The sequence below is a fragment of the Leucopleurus acutus genome (assembly GCF_964270905.1).
Source record: "Leucopleurus acutus genome assembly, chromosome: 1".
Taxonomy (NCBI): Eukaryota; Metazoa; Chordata; class Mammalia; order Artiodactyla; family Delphinidae; genus Leucopleurus; species Leucopleurus acutus.
The window spans coordinates 168,679,864-168,693,084 of record NC_139142.1 but is presented as its reverse complement, the minus strand read 5'-3'; the positions used below and the strand labels follow the sequence as shown (position 1 = coordinate 168,693,084).

Genomic DNA, 13,221 nt, shown 5'->3' with positions numbered 1-13,221 from the left:
GTTTCTGCAGACTCTTCCGAGGGGACATCAATTAGAGACCATGTGTACTCCCAAGACCCTCGGAGCCTCAGGGGCATCAGATCTTCACTCAAGCGCACCAAAGTTCTAACCATTGCAACTAATATGTACCAATTTTAGTAGATTATATTTTATCTCTACATTGCATGGCACAACACTCCTAGACCCTAATAACACTTGTGTTGAAAAGATGCCTTTTTGGAACTAGCTAGAGCAGAGTCTCTCTCTCTCTCTCTCTCTCTCTCTCTCTCTCTCTCTCTCTCTCTCTCTCTCTCTCTCTCACACACACACACACACACACACACACACACACACACACAGAGAGAGAAACCCTAGAATGAAACCTCAGAATGGAACTAGCTAGAGCAGTCTCTCTCTCTCTCTCTCTCTCTCTCACACACACACACACACACACACACACACACAAACACACACACACACACAAAGAGAGAGAGACAGAGAGAGAGAAACCCTAGAATGAAATCTCAGAATGTAATATCTTGATCTGGACATTTAAAATGAATTCCCCTAGATAGCTTCACAGAGTATTCCTTGATAGCATACTGTTGTGAAATTTATTCTGGAATGACTGCAAGGAATTTGCCAGACCAATTTGTCTGAGAAGCCGAGCTGTCCCATTGTGTTAATCAGAATAATGCAACTTCCCCAAAGATGGTCAAAACCTAATCCCTAGGACCTGCGAATAGGTTACCTTACATGGCAAAAGGGGCTTTGCCCAAAGCATCCTTTGACTAAGGTTAAGGACCCTGAGAGGGGGAGATTATCCAGGTGGGCGAACGTTGCTCAGCTGTGATCACAGGCAGATGTGACTACATAAAAATGGACAGAGAGATGCAATGTTGCTGGCTTTGAAGCTGGAAAAAGGGGCCACAAGCCAAGGAATGTGGGCAGCCTCTAGAAACTGGAAAAGACAAAGAAATGGATTCTTCCCTAGAGACTCCAGAAGGAATGCAGCCCTGCCAACACCTTAATTTTAGCCCAGTGAGTCCCATATCAAATTCTGACCTCCAAAACTGTAAGATAATAAAAAATTTGTATTGCTGTAAGCCAAGTTTGTGGTAATGTGTTGCAGCAGCAATTAAAAAATAAAAGGTACCCGGGCAAAAGGTAGTAGATGGAAACGTCTTGTGTGTAAAACCCTGAGGCTGCTAATACATCCACGTGCTGGTGTAAGAATGAATGCCAGGGGACTTCCCTGGTGGTCCAGTGGTTAAGACTCCACGCTTCCAATGCTGGGGGCACGGGTTCAATCCCTGGTCGGGGAACTAAGATCCCACATGCTGTGTGGTGAGGCCAAAAATAAATAAACAAAATTAATTAATTTAATTTAAAAAAAAAAAGAACGAATGCTAGACTCTGCTTGTACCTAAATGCCAGCCTGTGTCTGTGCTCGGTCAACCTCTCTCCCTCCTTCATCCCCACCTGGATTCCAGCTCATTTAATTGTGCAACCACGTGCATGTGTATCTCTCGATTCCTCAAGTCCATCCTGTCATAGGACATGTGAAACCTATTTGCTTTGTCTCCCAAAATCCCTCCTAGGACATAGTGGCCACAAATCTGGCTACCTCAGGGCTGGGTGATATTGGATTTTGAGTGCTCTAGAAATAAGCACGATTTTCCCCACCAAAGTTTGAGAGAGAAACATCTCTGCTTTGCCACTGATTAAAGCAGACTGAAAACGTGGCTCGAGCTCCACAGACAAAAGGCCCTGCTAACACTGCCTATTCTCCACTCCCCGAGTCTAGAGCTTGAGGCTGTCCAACGAGGAAAAGTTTGGGTCCATAGAACAGAAATGCTTACCCAGGACTGCTGTCTCACACTGGCCCAGGACAGAGAAGGAACAGAGATGGGCAGTCCCTCCAGTAAGGGAAACATTTAAAATAAATGACATAGCTCATTGAGAAAAATGGATTTTTTAAATAAAAAACCTAAATCTGGGCTTCCCTGGTGGCGCAGTGGTTGAGAGTCCGCCTGCCGATGCAGGGGACACGGGTTCGTGCCCCGGTCCGGGAAGATCCCACATGCCGCGGGGCGGCTGGGCCCGTGAGCCATGGCTGCTGAGCCTGCGCGTCCGGAGCCTGTGCTCCGCAACGGGAGAGGCCAAAAGAGTGAGAGGCCTGAGTACCGCAAAAAAAATAAATAAATAAAAATAAAACCGCCTAAATCTCACTTAGATCTTCAGATTTTCAGAATTTCCTTTGAATTCCTGTCATTTTGATTTGGGTATATATCACAAACAACCGAAATGTTTTACGTAGAAAATAGGATTGGTGCTTTCTGACATTTTATTTTGCATTGCACATTTGTATATTTGAATTTTAGTTTTTGTTTGTGTTGATCACTGTAGAATGAGAGCAAGGTTTACAAACCCTTCCTCAGGTGTGGTTTTCTTGAGTCACCTACAGTACTCCTTAACACAGTTTGCAGGGAGTGGGACAGGTGTTTTGGAGCAGGAGAAACAGCACTAGACAAGTTCAAGTTCAATGCTTCCTTTGCGGCCTTTGGAAATTAATTTCACCTCCCTCGGTCCCAGTCCCCTCATTTGAAATAAAGAAATAACCACACCTCGTGTGCCAACATCTCAGAGACAGTTGTGAGGGTCAGGTGAAATCCTACACATAGAGCACTTTGAACTTTGAAGGCATTTACAAGAATTATGTATTGTTTCTATGAATTCAGAAATTATTAAATGCTTACCAAATTAGATCATACATGCGAAGTGGCCTAAAAGGGTAGTATAAATGGCAGGTATGAGATACACAAAACCTGTTGTCAATTAAATGAATATTCAAATTTTCCACAATGAGTACCAACAGGCCATCAGCTTTACGGTACATAATAACTTCAAACATGAACATATTTTATGGGATTATATATTTTTATTACATATGGAACTTACATGATTGCTGCACGTCTTGTATCGAATATTCTGCCCTTCACAATTCCTGAGGAAAAAAAAGAAAATAAGGATTTCACGGAAGCTGCAAGCAGGAAAGAAATACAAGTGAAAACGAGGCACACGAAACACTTTTATTAGTGCCCATTACCTCAAAGACTCAAAGTTTAACTTCTAAGAAATAACTTTCAAGGATCAGGAGGCCAAAAAGTCTCATGGAAGTGTCACATTAAATACAGTGAATTCTTTAGTTGAATTAATGTAATAATATTACTTAAGCACAGTTTTTACCCTAGGGTCTATATAACCCCTGAAATTAATGTACACTCTGTGTGTGTGTGTGTGTGTAATGTGTACATATATGTTTTCTTTTTCTATGAAAAAGAAGGTAAAACTACAGGCAGAAGTATTTGTGTAGCACGTCCCTGAAAGGGAATTTCTCTTCCTCACTCACTGAGGTCACCAAGTTAGCCTGGCCCTCTATAACCTCCCTCTCTAATCAGTACAATGGTCTCTTGCCAGAAATTTGCCTGAGGCAATGCTTATATCTTACTTCAGCCACCAGCCTTATTAAACAAATGCTACAAAACATAGTGTTGGGGCGGACTTCTTAGGATACCGATCCTCTAGGATCTGAAGTCATATACACATGTATGTATATGCTTGAGAATCCTCCAGGGATGACCACACACTATCCTTCCCTCCAACCACTTGCTTTGGGACCCAGCCACTCATCTTCCAGGCAAGCTTTCCTTTTGGATGTTTGGAATTCTATCTGGCAGGTCCTTTCCTCAGTGCAGTGCTTGCTGCTCTGTATTTTACATTAACTCCTTAAAGATAATTCATCTGTGAATGGGATCTTTCCCAGTTTTTCCACGGAGTTATGTTTTTACCCTTTATGTGTCCCTGGCCAATTCAATGGCAAATTTGGAGCAAGAAAAGCTAAACACAGGCTTAACTCGCCATCTTGAATTAAAAGTCAAGCGTTAATTTGTTTTAGAATAGTTAGTCCTGGAAGAAGAGAACTTTTTTTTTTTTTGGCTGTGTTGGGTCTTCATTGCTGCGTGCGGGCTTTCTCTAGTTGCGGCGAGCGGGGGCTACTCTTCGTTGCGGTGCGCGGGCTTCTCACTGCGTTGGCTTCTCTTGTTGCACAGCACGGGCTCCAGGCGCAAAGACTTCAGCAGTTGTGGTGCTCGGGCTCAGCAGTTGTGGCTCGCGGGTTCTAGAGCGCAGGCTCAGTAGTTGTGGCGCACGGGCTTAGTTGCTCTGCGGCATGTGAGATCTTCCCAGACCAGGGCTCAAACCTGTGTCCCCTGCATTGGCAGGCGGATTCTTAACCACTGTCCCACCAGGAAAGTCCCTGGAAGAAGAGAACTTTTAAAAAGTGGATCCAAAGAGAGCCTTTTTTGCTGGTGTGATTTAAATATGAGCCTATATGAAATGACTGAACAAGTCTATTTCAGCAGCATATAACTCACTGCACATACTTTCTGACGATTCTGTTTTTATCAATTACAAAAAGAGCAAGTGAAAACTACTAATGTGCCAAGAAGTATAAAGGAGGAAAACCAAGCATTAATCCCATCATTGGGACTTCCCTGGTGGTCCAGTGGTTAAGAATCTGTCTTGCAATGCAAAGGACACCAGTTTGATCCCTCGTCGGGGAACTGAGATCCCACATGCCTCTGGTCAACTAAGCCCAAGTGCCACAACTACTGAGCCTGCTTGCTCTGGAGCCCATGAGCCCGTGGCAACTAATGAGCCTGCAGGCCACAACTAGAGAGAAGGCCACGCACCGCAACAAAGAGCCCGTGCGCCACAACAAAAGATGCCACGTGCCACAACTAAGACCTGACACAGCCAATAAATAAATATTTTAAAATTCCCATCATCAAGACCTTTACCCTTAATAATGTGGCATTTCATCTTCCAGGGTTTCTGCCCTGATTTATTTACAGTTGTGAAATCATACAGCCCATTCAACTTCATATTCATTTTAATCTCATATTATAGTCTTTTCCCATTTTATTAATAATTCCTTGGGGAAAAATTGTTTAATGACTACATAATAGTCCATAATACAGACATTACTTTTTTTGTAGTTTGTTTTGTTTTGTTTTGTTGTTTTCGCAGTACACGGGCCTCTCACTGTTGTGGCTTCTCCCGTTGCGGAGCACAGGCTCCGGACGCGCAGGCTCAGCGGCCATGGCTCACGGGCCCAGCCGCTCCGCGGCACGCGGGATCCTCCCAGACCGGGGCACGAACCCGCGTCCCCTGCATCGGCAGGCGGACTCCCAACCACTGCGCCACCAGGGAAGCCCCTTTTTTTGTAGTTTTGAATTTGAATTTTTTTAATTGTGGTAAAATACACGTCACATAAAATTTACCATCCTAACCATTCTTAAGTATACTCTTCAGCACTGTAAGTATATTCACATTGTTCTACAGACATTACCTTTTGTGGGTATTTGTGCTGCCTCTTCTTTTTCCCTACTTTTAAATTTTACATACATTAAAATTCACTTTTTGGGGGTGCACAATTTCATGCGTTTTCACAAACCCATACAACTGTGTAAGCACTACCACAATCAACATGTGGAACAGGTCCATCACCCATAAATGCCCTCAGGTTGCTCCCTTGTAGTCAACTTCTCTCCACCCTCAGCCTCTGGCAACCACTGGTCTGTTTTATGCCCCATTAATTTTGCCTTTTCCAGAATGCCACATAAATGGAATCATACAGTGTATAGTTTTTTGAGACTGACTCCTTTCACTTAACATAATACATAAGAAATCCACCCATGTTGTTGCGTGTATCCATAGTTTGCTCCTTTTTAATTGCTGAATAGTATTCCACTGTGTGTATGTACAACAGTTTATTTACCCATTCACCAACTGGATATTTGGGTTGTTTCCAGCTTTTAGCAATTATGAACTAGAATGTTGTAAACATTCACATAGAGGTTTTGTGTGAACATAACTTTTCATTTCTCTTGGGCAAATACTAAGAAGCAGGATTGCTGAGCTGCTTATTTTATATAATAATGCTTTGCTAAGCATCTTTATGCTTTCATTTTTGTTCACATTTAGGATACATATCTAGAAATGGATAACAAATGCCATTCCTTTCATCTTATGACTTCTTCATGTATGCGTTTTTAACTCTTGGCTGGCTAAGTATTATTTGATTGGTTGTATTTTCAAAAAGGGTAAATGTCTCCCATATTATTATTAAACTTTGTATTTCACATAGGAAAGGCAAGGCAGTAAGATATATTACTTTCTTCATGTTCCTTTTTCCTCAAAATTGTAGACACGCTTCATTGATCTTTGACATTTAGACTCACAGAAGGGAAGTCTGATTTTTACTCTTTTGTACATGTGTTTTATTTTTCTGCCTGGAAGCATATAGTGTTTTGTTACTATTTGAAGTAAAAATTATAGTCAGGGTGTACCTAGTTGTGTGTTTATTTTCATTGATTTTGACTAAAAATGGTTGGCCTTTTTGACTAGAATACTCAAGGTCTTTACTTGCACTGCCACATATTATTCTCAGATTATAATTTTGATTACTGCTCTTGTTCCAAGAATATCTGTAAATCTTAAGTTAGAGTCCCCTTTCTCCGCTCCTATTATTTCCTTATTGAGCTATGATTTTCTTTAATATACATCTCATTTGTTTGACCTTCTCTTATACTTCCAAGAAATCTCCTACAGATATCCCTCCACATGACTGATTTTCTTTTTCCTGTAGTGATTATTTTGTATTTTATTGTCTGGTATGCTTTTTTTTTTTTTTTTCAGCCATGCCACGCAGCTTGTGGGATCTCCGTTCCCTGACCAGGGACTGAACCTGCGCCATGGCAGTGAAAGTGAAAGCCCAGAATCCTAACCACTAGGCCACCAAGGAACTTCACTGATACACTTTTTTTTTTTTTGATACACTTTTTGATACTGCTTTTTCTTTCTTTGCAATCCTTCTTAAACTCACCCTTCTCCATCCACATCTCATACCATCCTCAGCTTACTTTCTGCTCCAATTGCATCATGTACCTCAGTCTCTTCATATCTGTTTTCTGGGAGGTGCAGTCCCTAATGGGATTTAGAAAGTATACAGGAGAAAGGCATTTTGGAGTGGAAAGAACAGCACTACGGCTGCCTCCAAAAGCATTACCTAAATGATACTTAAATTTCTGAACTGGAATACAGACAAAGTGTCCAATTAGTTGCCTCTTTTTAATATAGTTCTCTTGACTTGTAGTTTAGAACACCTTCCTAGATTATCACAATAGTCTGACCCAGTCTTAGTGTTTTCTAACACTGTATATTTCCATCTTTGTGACTCATCAGAGGTATAGGACTTGCAAATTTATTAAACTCTCAGCCAGGCTACATTAAATTTTAAACATTCCAGAAGCACCAAACTGGGAGTCTGGCAGGAAAAATGTATTAGGGTGGAGAAAATGTATTAGGGTGGAGTCATATCCTTTTGACCAACCTCTCTTGGTCAAAAGGATGTGACTCCATTCTCCTGGGAAACAACAGCTATGCCAGTGGACAAGGTCATTTACTTACATGACTTATTTCATTGTGCTTATTATGTGTGGATAAAAGAAGAAAATAAATTACAGAAAAAGTGAAAGGGTAATTTGAAGTACTCTGCTTTTTTTGGAAAAGCCCCAGTTGAGGAAAGCAGCTAATAGATGAGGGAAGTGATAACCAAAATCTTCTTGTATTATGCTGACTTATAACCCAAAAGTTTTTGATTCCAATTTCAAGGGGGCAGGTAAATTACAAAAAACATGGCTTAAGAGAGTATTTGAATTGATCTAAATACGGGAATACAAAAACTGTGGAAACTTACAAAGAATGACATTTTCTTTAAAAGTGTATTAGAACTTCAGAAATAATTTTTCAGATGCATTTTTAGTCATTGTTTAATTTTAGTTACTTAAATGAAAAACAAAACCAATTTTGAAAAATTCAACAGTAAGAGAAAAGAACATATTTGCTGATGGCAGCTCGTGTCTCAGGCCTGCCGTGTAGACCGTATGGTCGTGGTCTACACCCCACTGCCATCTGCTATGTCCTAGGTGTGAGGCACTAACTTGCATCTTGAGTGTTGGGCCTGAAAATCTAAACCTAAAATGTAAGCATATCTCTACTAAAAATGCTACTATAACTGCAGCAAAGTGATATGAAAAAAGGAGCATTTCATTTCATGAATTCTCAAAATAGAAAGTAGCGTTTTGGACACATTCCTTCTCCAATGACTTCTTATGGTGAACCTACTATGTCCTAGGATGCGGATATAAAGATGCAGTAGGATTATCCCTCAATTCCTCTAATAAGTCAGCAGTAAGGTTGTTTTTTTTTTTTTTAACCTAACCATCTGGTGGACACTTTTCATGTTCTACTTCATTTTGTCCAACCTAACACACACTGAACCCACTGACTGGCCTCTGTTGATGTGGAATGCTTTGGTTACAATTTAGTGTGAAAACGAATGGCCACTTTATGAAACAGGCATAAAATGAAATGCAAGTTATTTTAAAGTTAAGGACACTGGAGTTCTAATTCCCCAAGCAGGAACCTGCCAGCTTATTCTGGAAATAATTCCTTTGGCTCAAAGCAACTGAGCTGCAGAAATATTACTTCCAAGTTTTTAATTCCATTCTAATTATTATTTGCAAGAGCTAATGGTTATCAGAAGTATATGAAAATTCAAGAACATCATTTCACAATTATGTATTTTCTATCCACTACAACATTCATAACACCCTGAAATTGAAGATTTTTGAAGCCATAAATTTATGAATATATAAAAAACATATGTTGATTCCACATGAGGATACATTAAAAACATTAATAAAATTTCCCTGGAGTTTATAGCACCATAATTTATTGCATTCATTTGCTGATGTACTGACTCAAATACTAGTGTCTTAAAAACTAAGAAGCATGTGTTTTGAAGAATAGAAATATATTAATTTTTTAAAATAGCAGTTAAACCTGTCTTTCCCATGGTTGGCACTTGACTAGAATATCAAATTGCAAATTTCTGCGAGAGAAAGAGACATTCTGGCTGGCGTATGGTTTGCAGCGCAAAAGAACTGAGTGTGTATTTAAATGTAATCAAATTCTGAAATAACTTTATCCACAAAGAAAGAAATGAGCAAAATAGCCACACTCACTCCCTTTCCTAAATCATAAATTTAAAGGGGCACACTGATAAAAAGAGAAGGCATTGAAAGGTCTTCTAAAGCTTTGGGAGAGCTTTTTGTCTGGTTTTCATGTAACCACCTCCACATACCTCTTCCAAGAAAAATCGACCACAAAAGCTCAATATTTATGAAGAATTTAATGAGAAGCTGTTCCAGGATAAGGAGACCTGATAAGCTTTCCAAGGGAAGTAGGTTTCCTTCTTAACAATCACAGAGCACTTCCAAAATGACAGTGAAACGTCTCAATATGGGAGTGGGTATGTTAGGTTTGGGGCTGCCTAAAAGGTGGGGAGCAGGAAAGACAGAATTATTAACAACCCTACTGCCTTTCCTTTGAAGTAATCTAATTTAATTTTTATGCAGAGAAATAACGTTACTGTCCCTGTTTTTTATCAGAATCATGGAAAGACTGGGTGCACCACAGGCCTGGCCTTATGCCAGGAACGAAGCTGGAGAACAAATATTGCCTCACCATACACTTTTCTTAATGTACATACCTCAGAATACACTATTCTCTCATTTAATTTTATTTTTATATTTGGTTTAAGATCTTCCCTAGCTTCAGATATGTATTCAAACTAGATGAGCTCAGGAAGCAAGCAAAAATTTGGAGATTCCCAGGCCTAAAGGTAAATTTTAAAATATAGGTTAGGATGTGTACACAAACAGACTAAAGAATACTGCGTTAAGTCCTAAAAAATGAAAAAGTCAAGCAAGTACTACTTCAGGAATGGTGACTCGAAACACAGTAGCAATATTTAGGATAGAGCTGTTTTGGGGTTCCTACAATTATTTTATTATGAAATGTTTTAAGTCCAAAAAAGGTCGGGAGAATGATGCAAACTCATGTACACACCAGTAAGCGTCATCATTTCTTGAAAGTTTTCTTCAGATTTATTTTTAAGACATGTGTCATTACAAATATGGTGGAAGCCCCCTGCCAAACCTCCTCAATCTTATTCTCCTGCCTCCCTCCCTTTGGTTAGAGGTAACTAAGTAAATGGTATCATAATTTACATAACGTTTCACAGCTGATTTTTTTTTTTGTCCCAACACTATGTTTTTGAAAATATCCATGTTGATAGACGCATCTCTAGTTCATTCATTTTTATGGCTCTAGAGTAATCCAATTTATAAATATAGCTCAATTTATCAATTCTTTCTACTTTTTATTGATCAATTTTCCTAAAAGTCTATGAAGATTTAGGTTGGTTCTGCAATGAGCAATCTTATACAATCACCTAGGGTACATCTGCACACGTTTCTCTGGGATATATACCCTAGTGGGACTGTTCTGTTGTGGGCATTTACAGCTTCACTAGTACCAGATAATGACAAACTGCCCTTTAAAGTGGGAATACCAACTTTCACCCCCATTAGTAGTGCAGAAAAGTTCTTGTTTTTACACATCTAGGGCAATATTTGGCATTGTTAAACTTTAAAAAGTTTCCCAGTCTGAAGAATATGAAATATCTCACTTCGTAATTTTTGCATTTTTTTTTGTTAATGAGGTTAATATTTGCTTTTGACTATGCAGGTTCCCCTTCTGCGAATTTCCTGTTCATATCCTTCTCCCATTCTTCTACTAGTTTGCTTTGCTTTTGTTTTATTGTATTTAAATATCTCAGACACTAATCCCTTATTGGTTATATTCATTATCAAGATTTTCTCCCATTCTATGCTCTTCTTTTGGTTTAGAGTATATATTTTTACAATACAAAGCCTGCTTCAACTTATAAATATTTTCCTTCCCAACTTATGCTCTTTTTGTCTTAGTTAAGGCATAATTCACTACCCAGAGATCATACAGATATTCTCCTATATATTCTTCTTCTAAATGTTTTCAAGATTTGCTTTTCATAAGTAGATTTTAATCCACCTGGAATTTATTCTTTAATAGATTGACATTTTCTAATATTTTCCTTTGGATATTAATAATCATATTTGAACCTCATGTATTGAATATTCATCTTTTCTCCACCATTTTTAAAATGGTGGTATAATTGGCATTATAACATTAGATAGTTTCAGGTGTAATTACACAAACTTTTCATGACATCTTGAAATCCTACATATGCATGCTTCTGTTTCTGGGCTCTTGCTTTTGCTACGTTGGCCTGTTTGCGCCCATCCTACTACTATAGTTAATTTTTTTTTTAAGGTTAGTGTTTGGGCAAGTCTTTTGTTCTCCTTCAAAACTGTTTTTATTATCTTTGCACTTCCATATGACTCTTGAAATTACATTTAATTTAAATATAATTTAGGAGAAACTGGCATTTTTATGATATTGAGGCTTCCTACTATGAACATATTATATATCTCCGTTTATTTAGGTGAGCTCTTAAATATTTCGTAAAGGCCTTGTATATCTTTTATTGAATTTATTACAAGGTACCTTATATTTTTTAAGGAGCAAAAACGGTGTCCTTTTGAAATTTGCTTTCTTATTAGTTTTTCCTACTGTGTAAGCATATAGTTATTTGTGCACTAACTTTGTTTCCAATAATCTTAATGAATTCTTTCATTAGTCCTATTATTTTATGTGTAGATACTCTTGGATATTCTGTCTAGACAATCAGGTAGTCTATGAATAATGAGAGTTTTGCTTCTTCCTTTCTAATTGTTATACTTTGTATTTCTTTTTCTTGCCTTATACTGACTAGGACCTCATGTACAATAATGAAGACGAACAATGACAGTAGCCATTCTTATCTCGTACCTAATGTTAAAGAAAATGCAGTAACATTCTATAGACTAAGAGAGTACATCTCTATTCCTAGTGGGAGAAGATTTTTCATTTCAATTATGAATGTGTTCATTTTATCAAATGCCACTTTTGCATCGATTTAGATAACTGTATGACTTTTCTCTCCTAAATATTCCATGCTGTGCCAGCTGGTGCTTATTCATTGCAAATATTTCCATGTGTATTATCTATTTTAGATTGCAAGCTTATCATAAGCAGGGCTCTATTGATAGGGATAGGAATCCTACACAGCCTGGCTTGGTGACCCGTCTCTCCATATCTTTTACTACTGCAGTAACCTCAGGGCTGTCAAGGGTAACAAAACTACTTTTCATATTAATTTCTCACCTCCAGGCTTCCACAATCAAATGGGATATAAACATCCAACTCAATATATACAACATATGGAGATCAATATGCATGCACCTCAAATTCTTGGGAGAGTAGGTCCATTGTTCCAAAGTGGAAAATTTTTTCATTTAATGTTGAGACCAATATATTTAAATTCCCTATGTTGGTGTATGGCTTTTATTTTTTTCCAGTCCATCTGTTTAGTAAGTATATAGACCTCAACAGTCCTGTCTTTAAATTAGGGCTGGAGTTCCTATACTGTGCCTCATATACACACAAGACTTGATCTCCTGTGACTGTGAAGGAATTAAAACTCAAAAGCCTGAGTTCTAGAGACCAGTAAATCCCATCTCCATCCCCAGGGTAGGCACAAAATCAGTTATGCACTTACTGGTCTGGCCCTCAGTTTCCTCTGTTTTTTGGCTCTGTAGATTTCATTTAATTTCTTGTATGTTCAACTTTACTGCTTTTTTATTAAGACAGTGTTTTTAGAACAGTTTTAAGTTCACAGCGAAACTGAGGGGAAAGCACCGATATTTCCCGTATATCACCTGCCCTCACACATGCATAGCTTCCTCCCCCATTATCAACATTCCCCACCAGAGTGGTGCCTTTGCTACAACTGATGAACCTACATTGACGCATCCTAATCACCCCAAGTTCATAGTTTACATTAGGGCCCATGCTTGGAGTTGGATATTCCATGGGTTTGAACAAATGTATGACACGTGTCCATCATTATGGTATCATACAGAGTATTTTCACTGCCCTAAATATCCTCTGTATTCCATCTACTTATCACCACCACCCCCGACCCTTAACCCCTGGCAACCACTGATCTTTTTACTGTCTGCATAGTTTTGCCTTTTCAAGAATGTCATATAGTTGGAATCATATAGTATGCAGCCTTTTCAGATTGGCTTCTTTCACTTAGTAATATGCATTTAAATTTTCTCCATGTCT

The 13,221-nt window shown here is 38.7% G+C and overlaps 1 protein-coding gene across 1 annotated transcript in view; it reads right to left on the bottom strand.

Moving 5' to 3' along the window:
• ADAMTSL3 (ADAMTS like 3) overlaps window positions 1–13,221 on the bottom strand; it is a gene marked incomplete at both ends in the record, with an annotated part of 539,369 nt that overhangs the window by 234,045 nt on the left and 292,103 nt on the right. Inside the window, 1 exon segment of the mRNA XM_082852534.1 lies at window positions 2,941–2,986. Within this exon segment, the coding sequence (XP_082708660.1) occupies window positions 2,941–2,986 (46 nt within the window).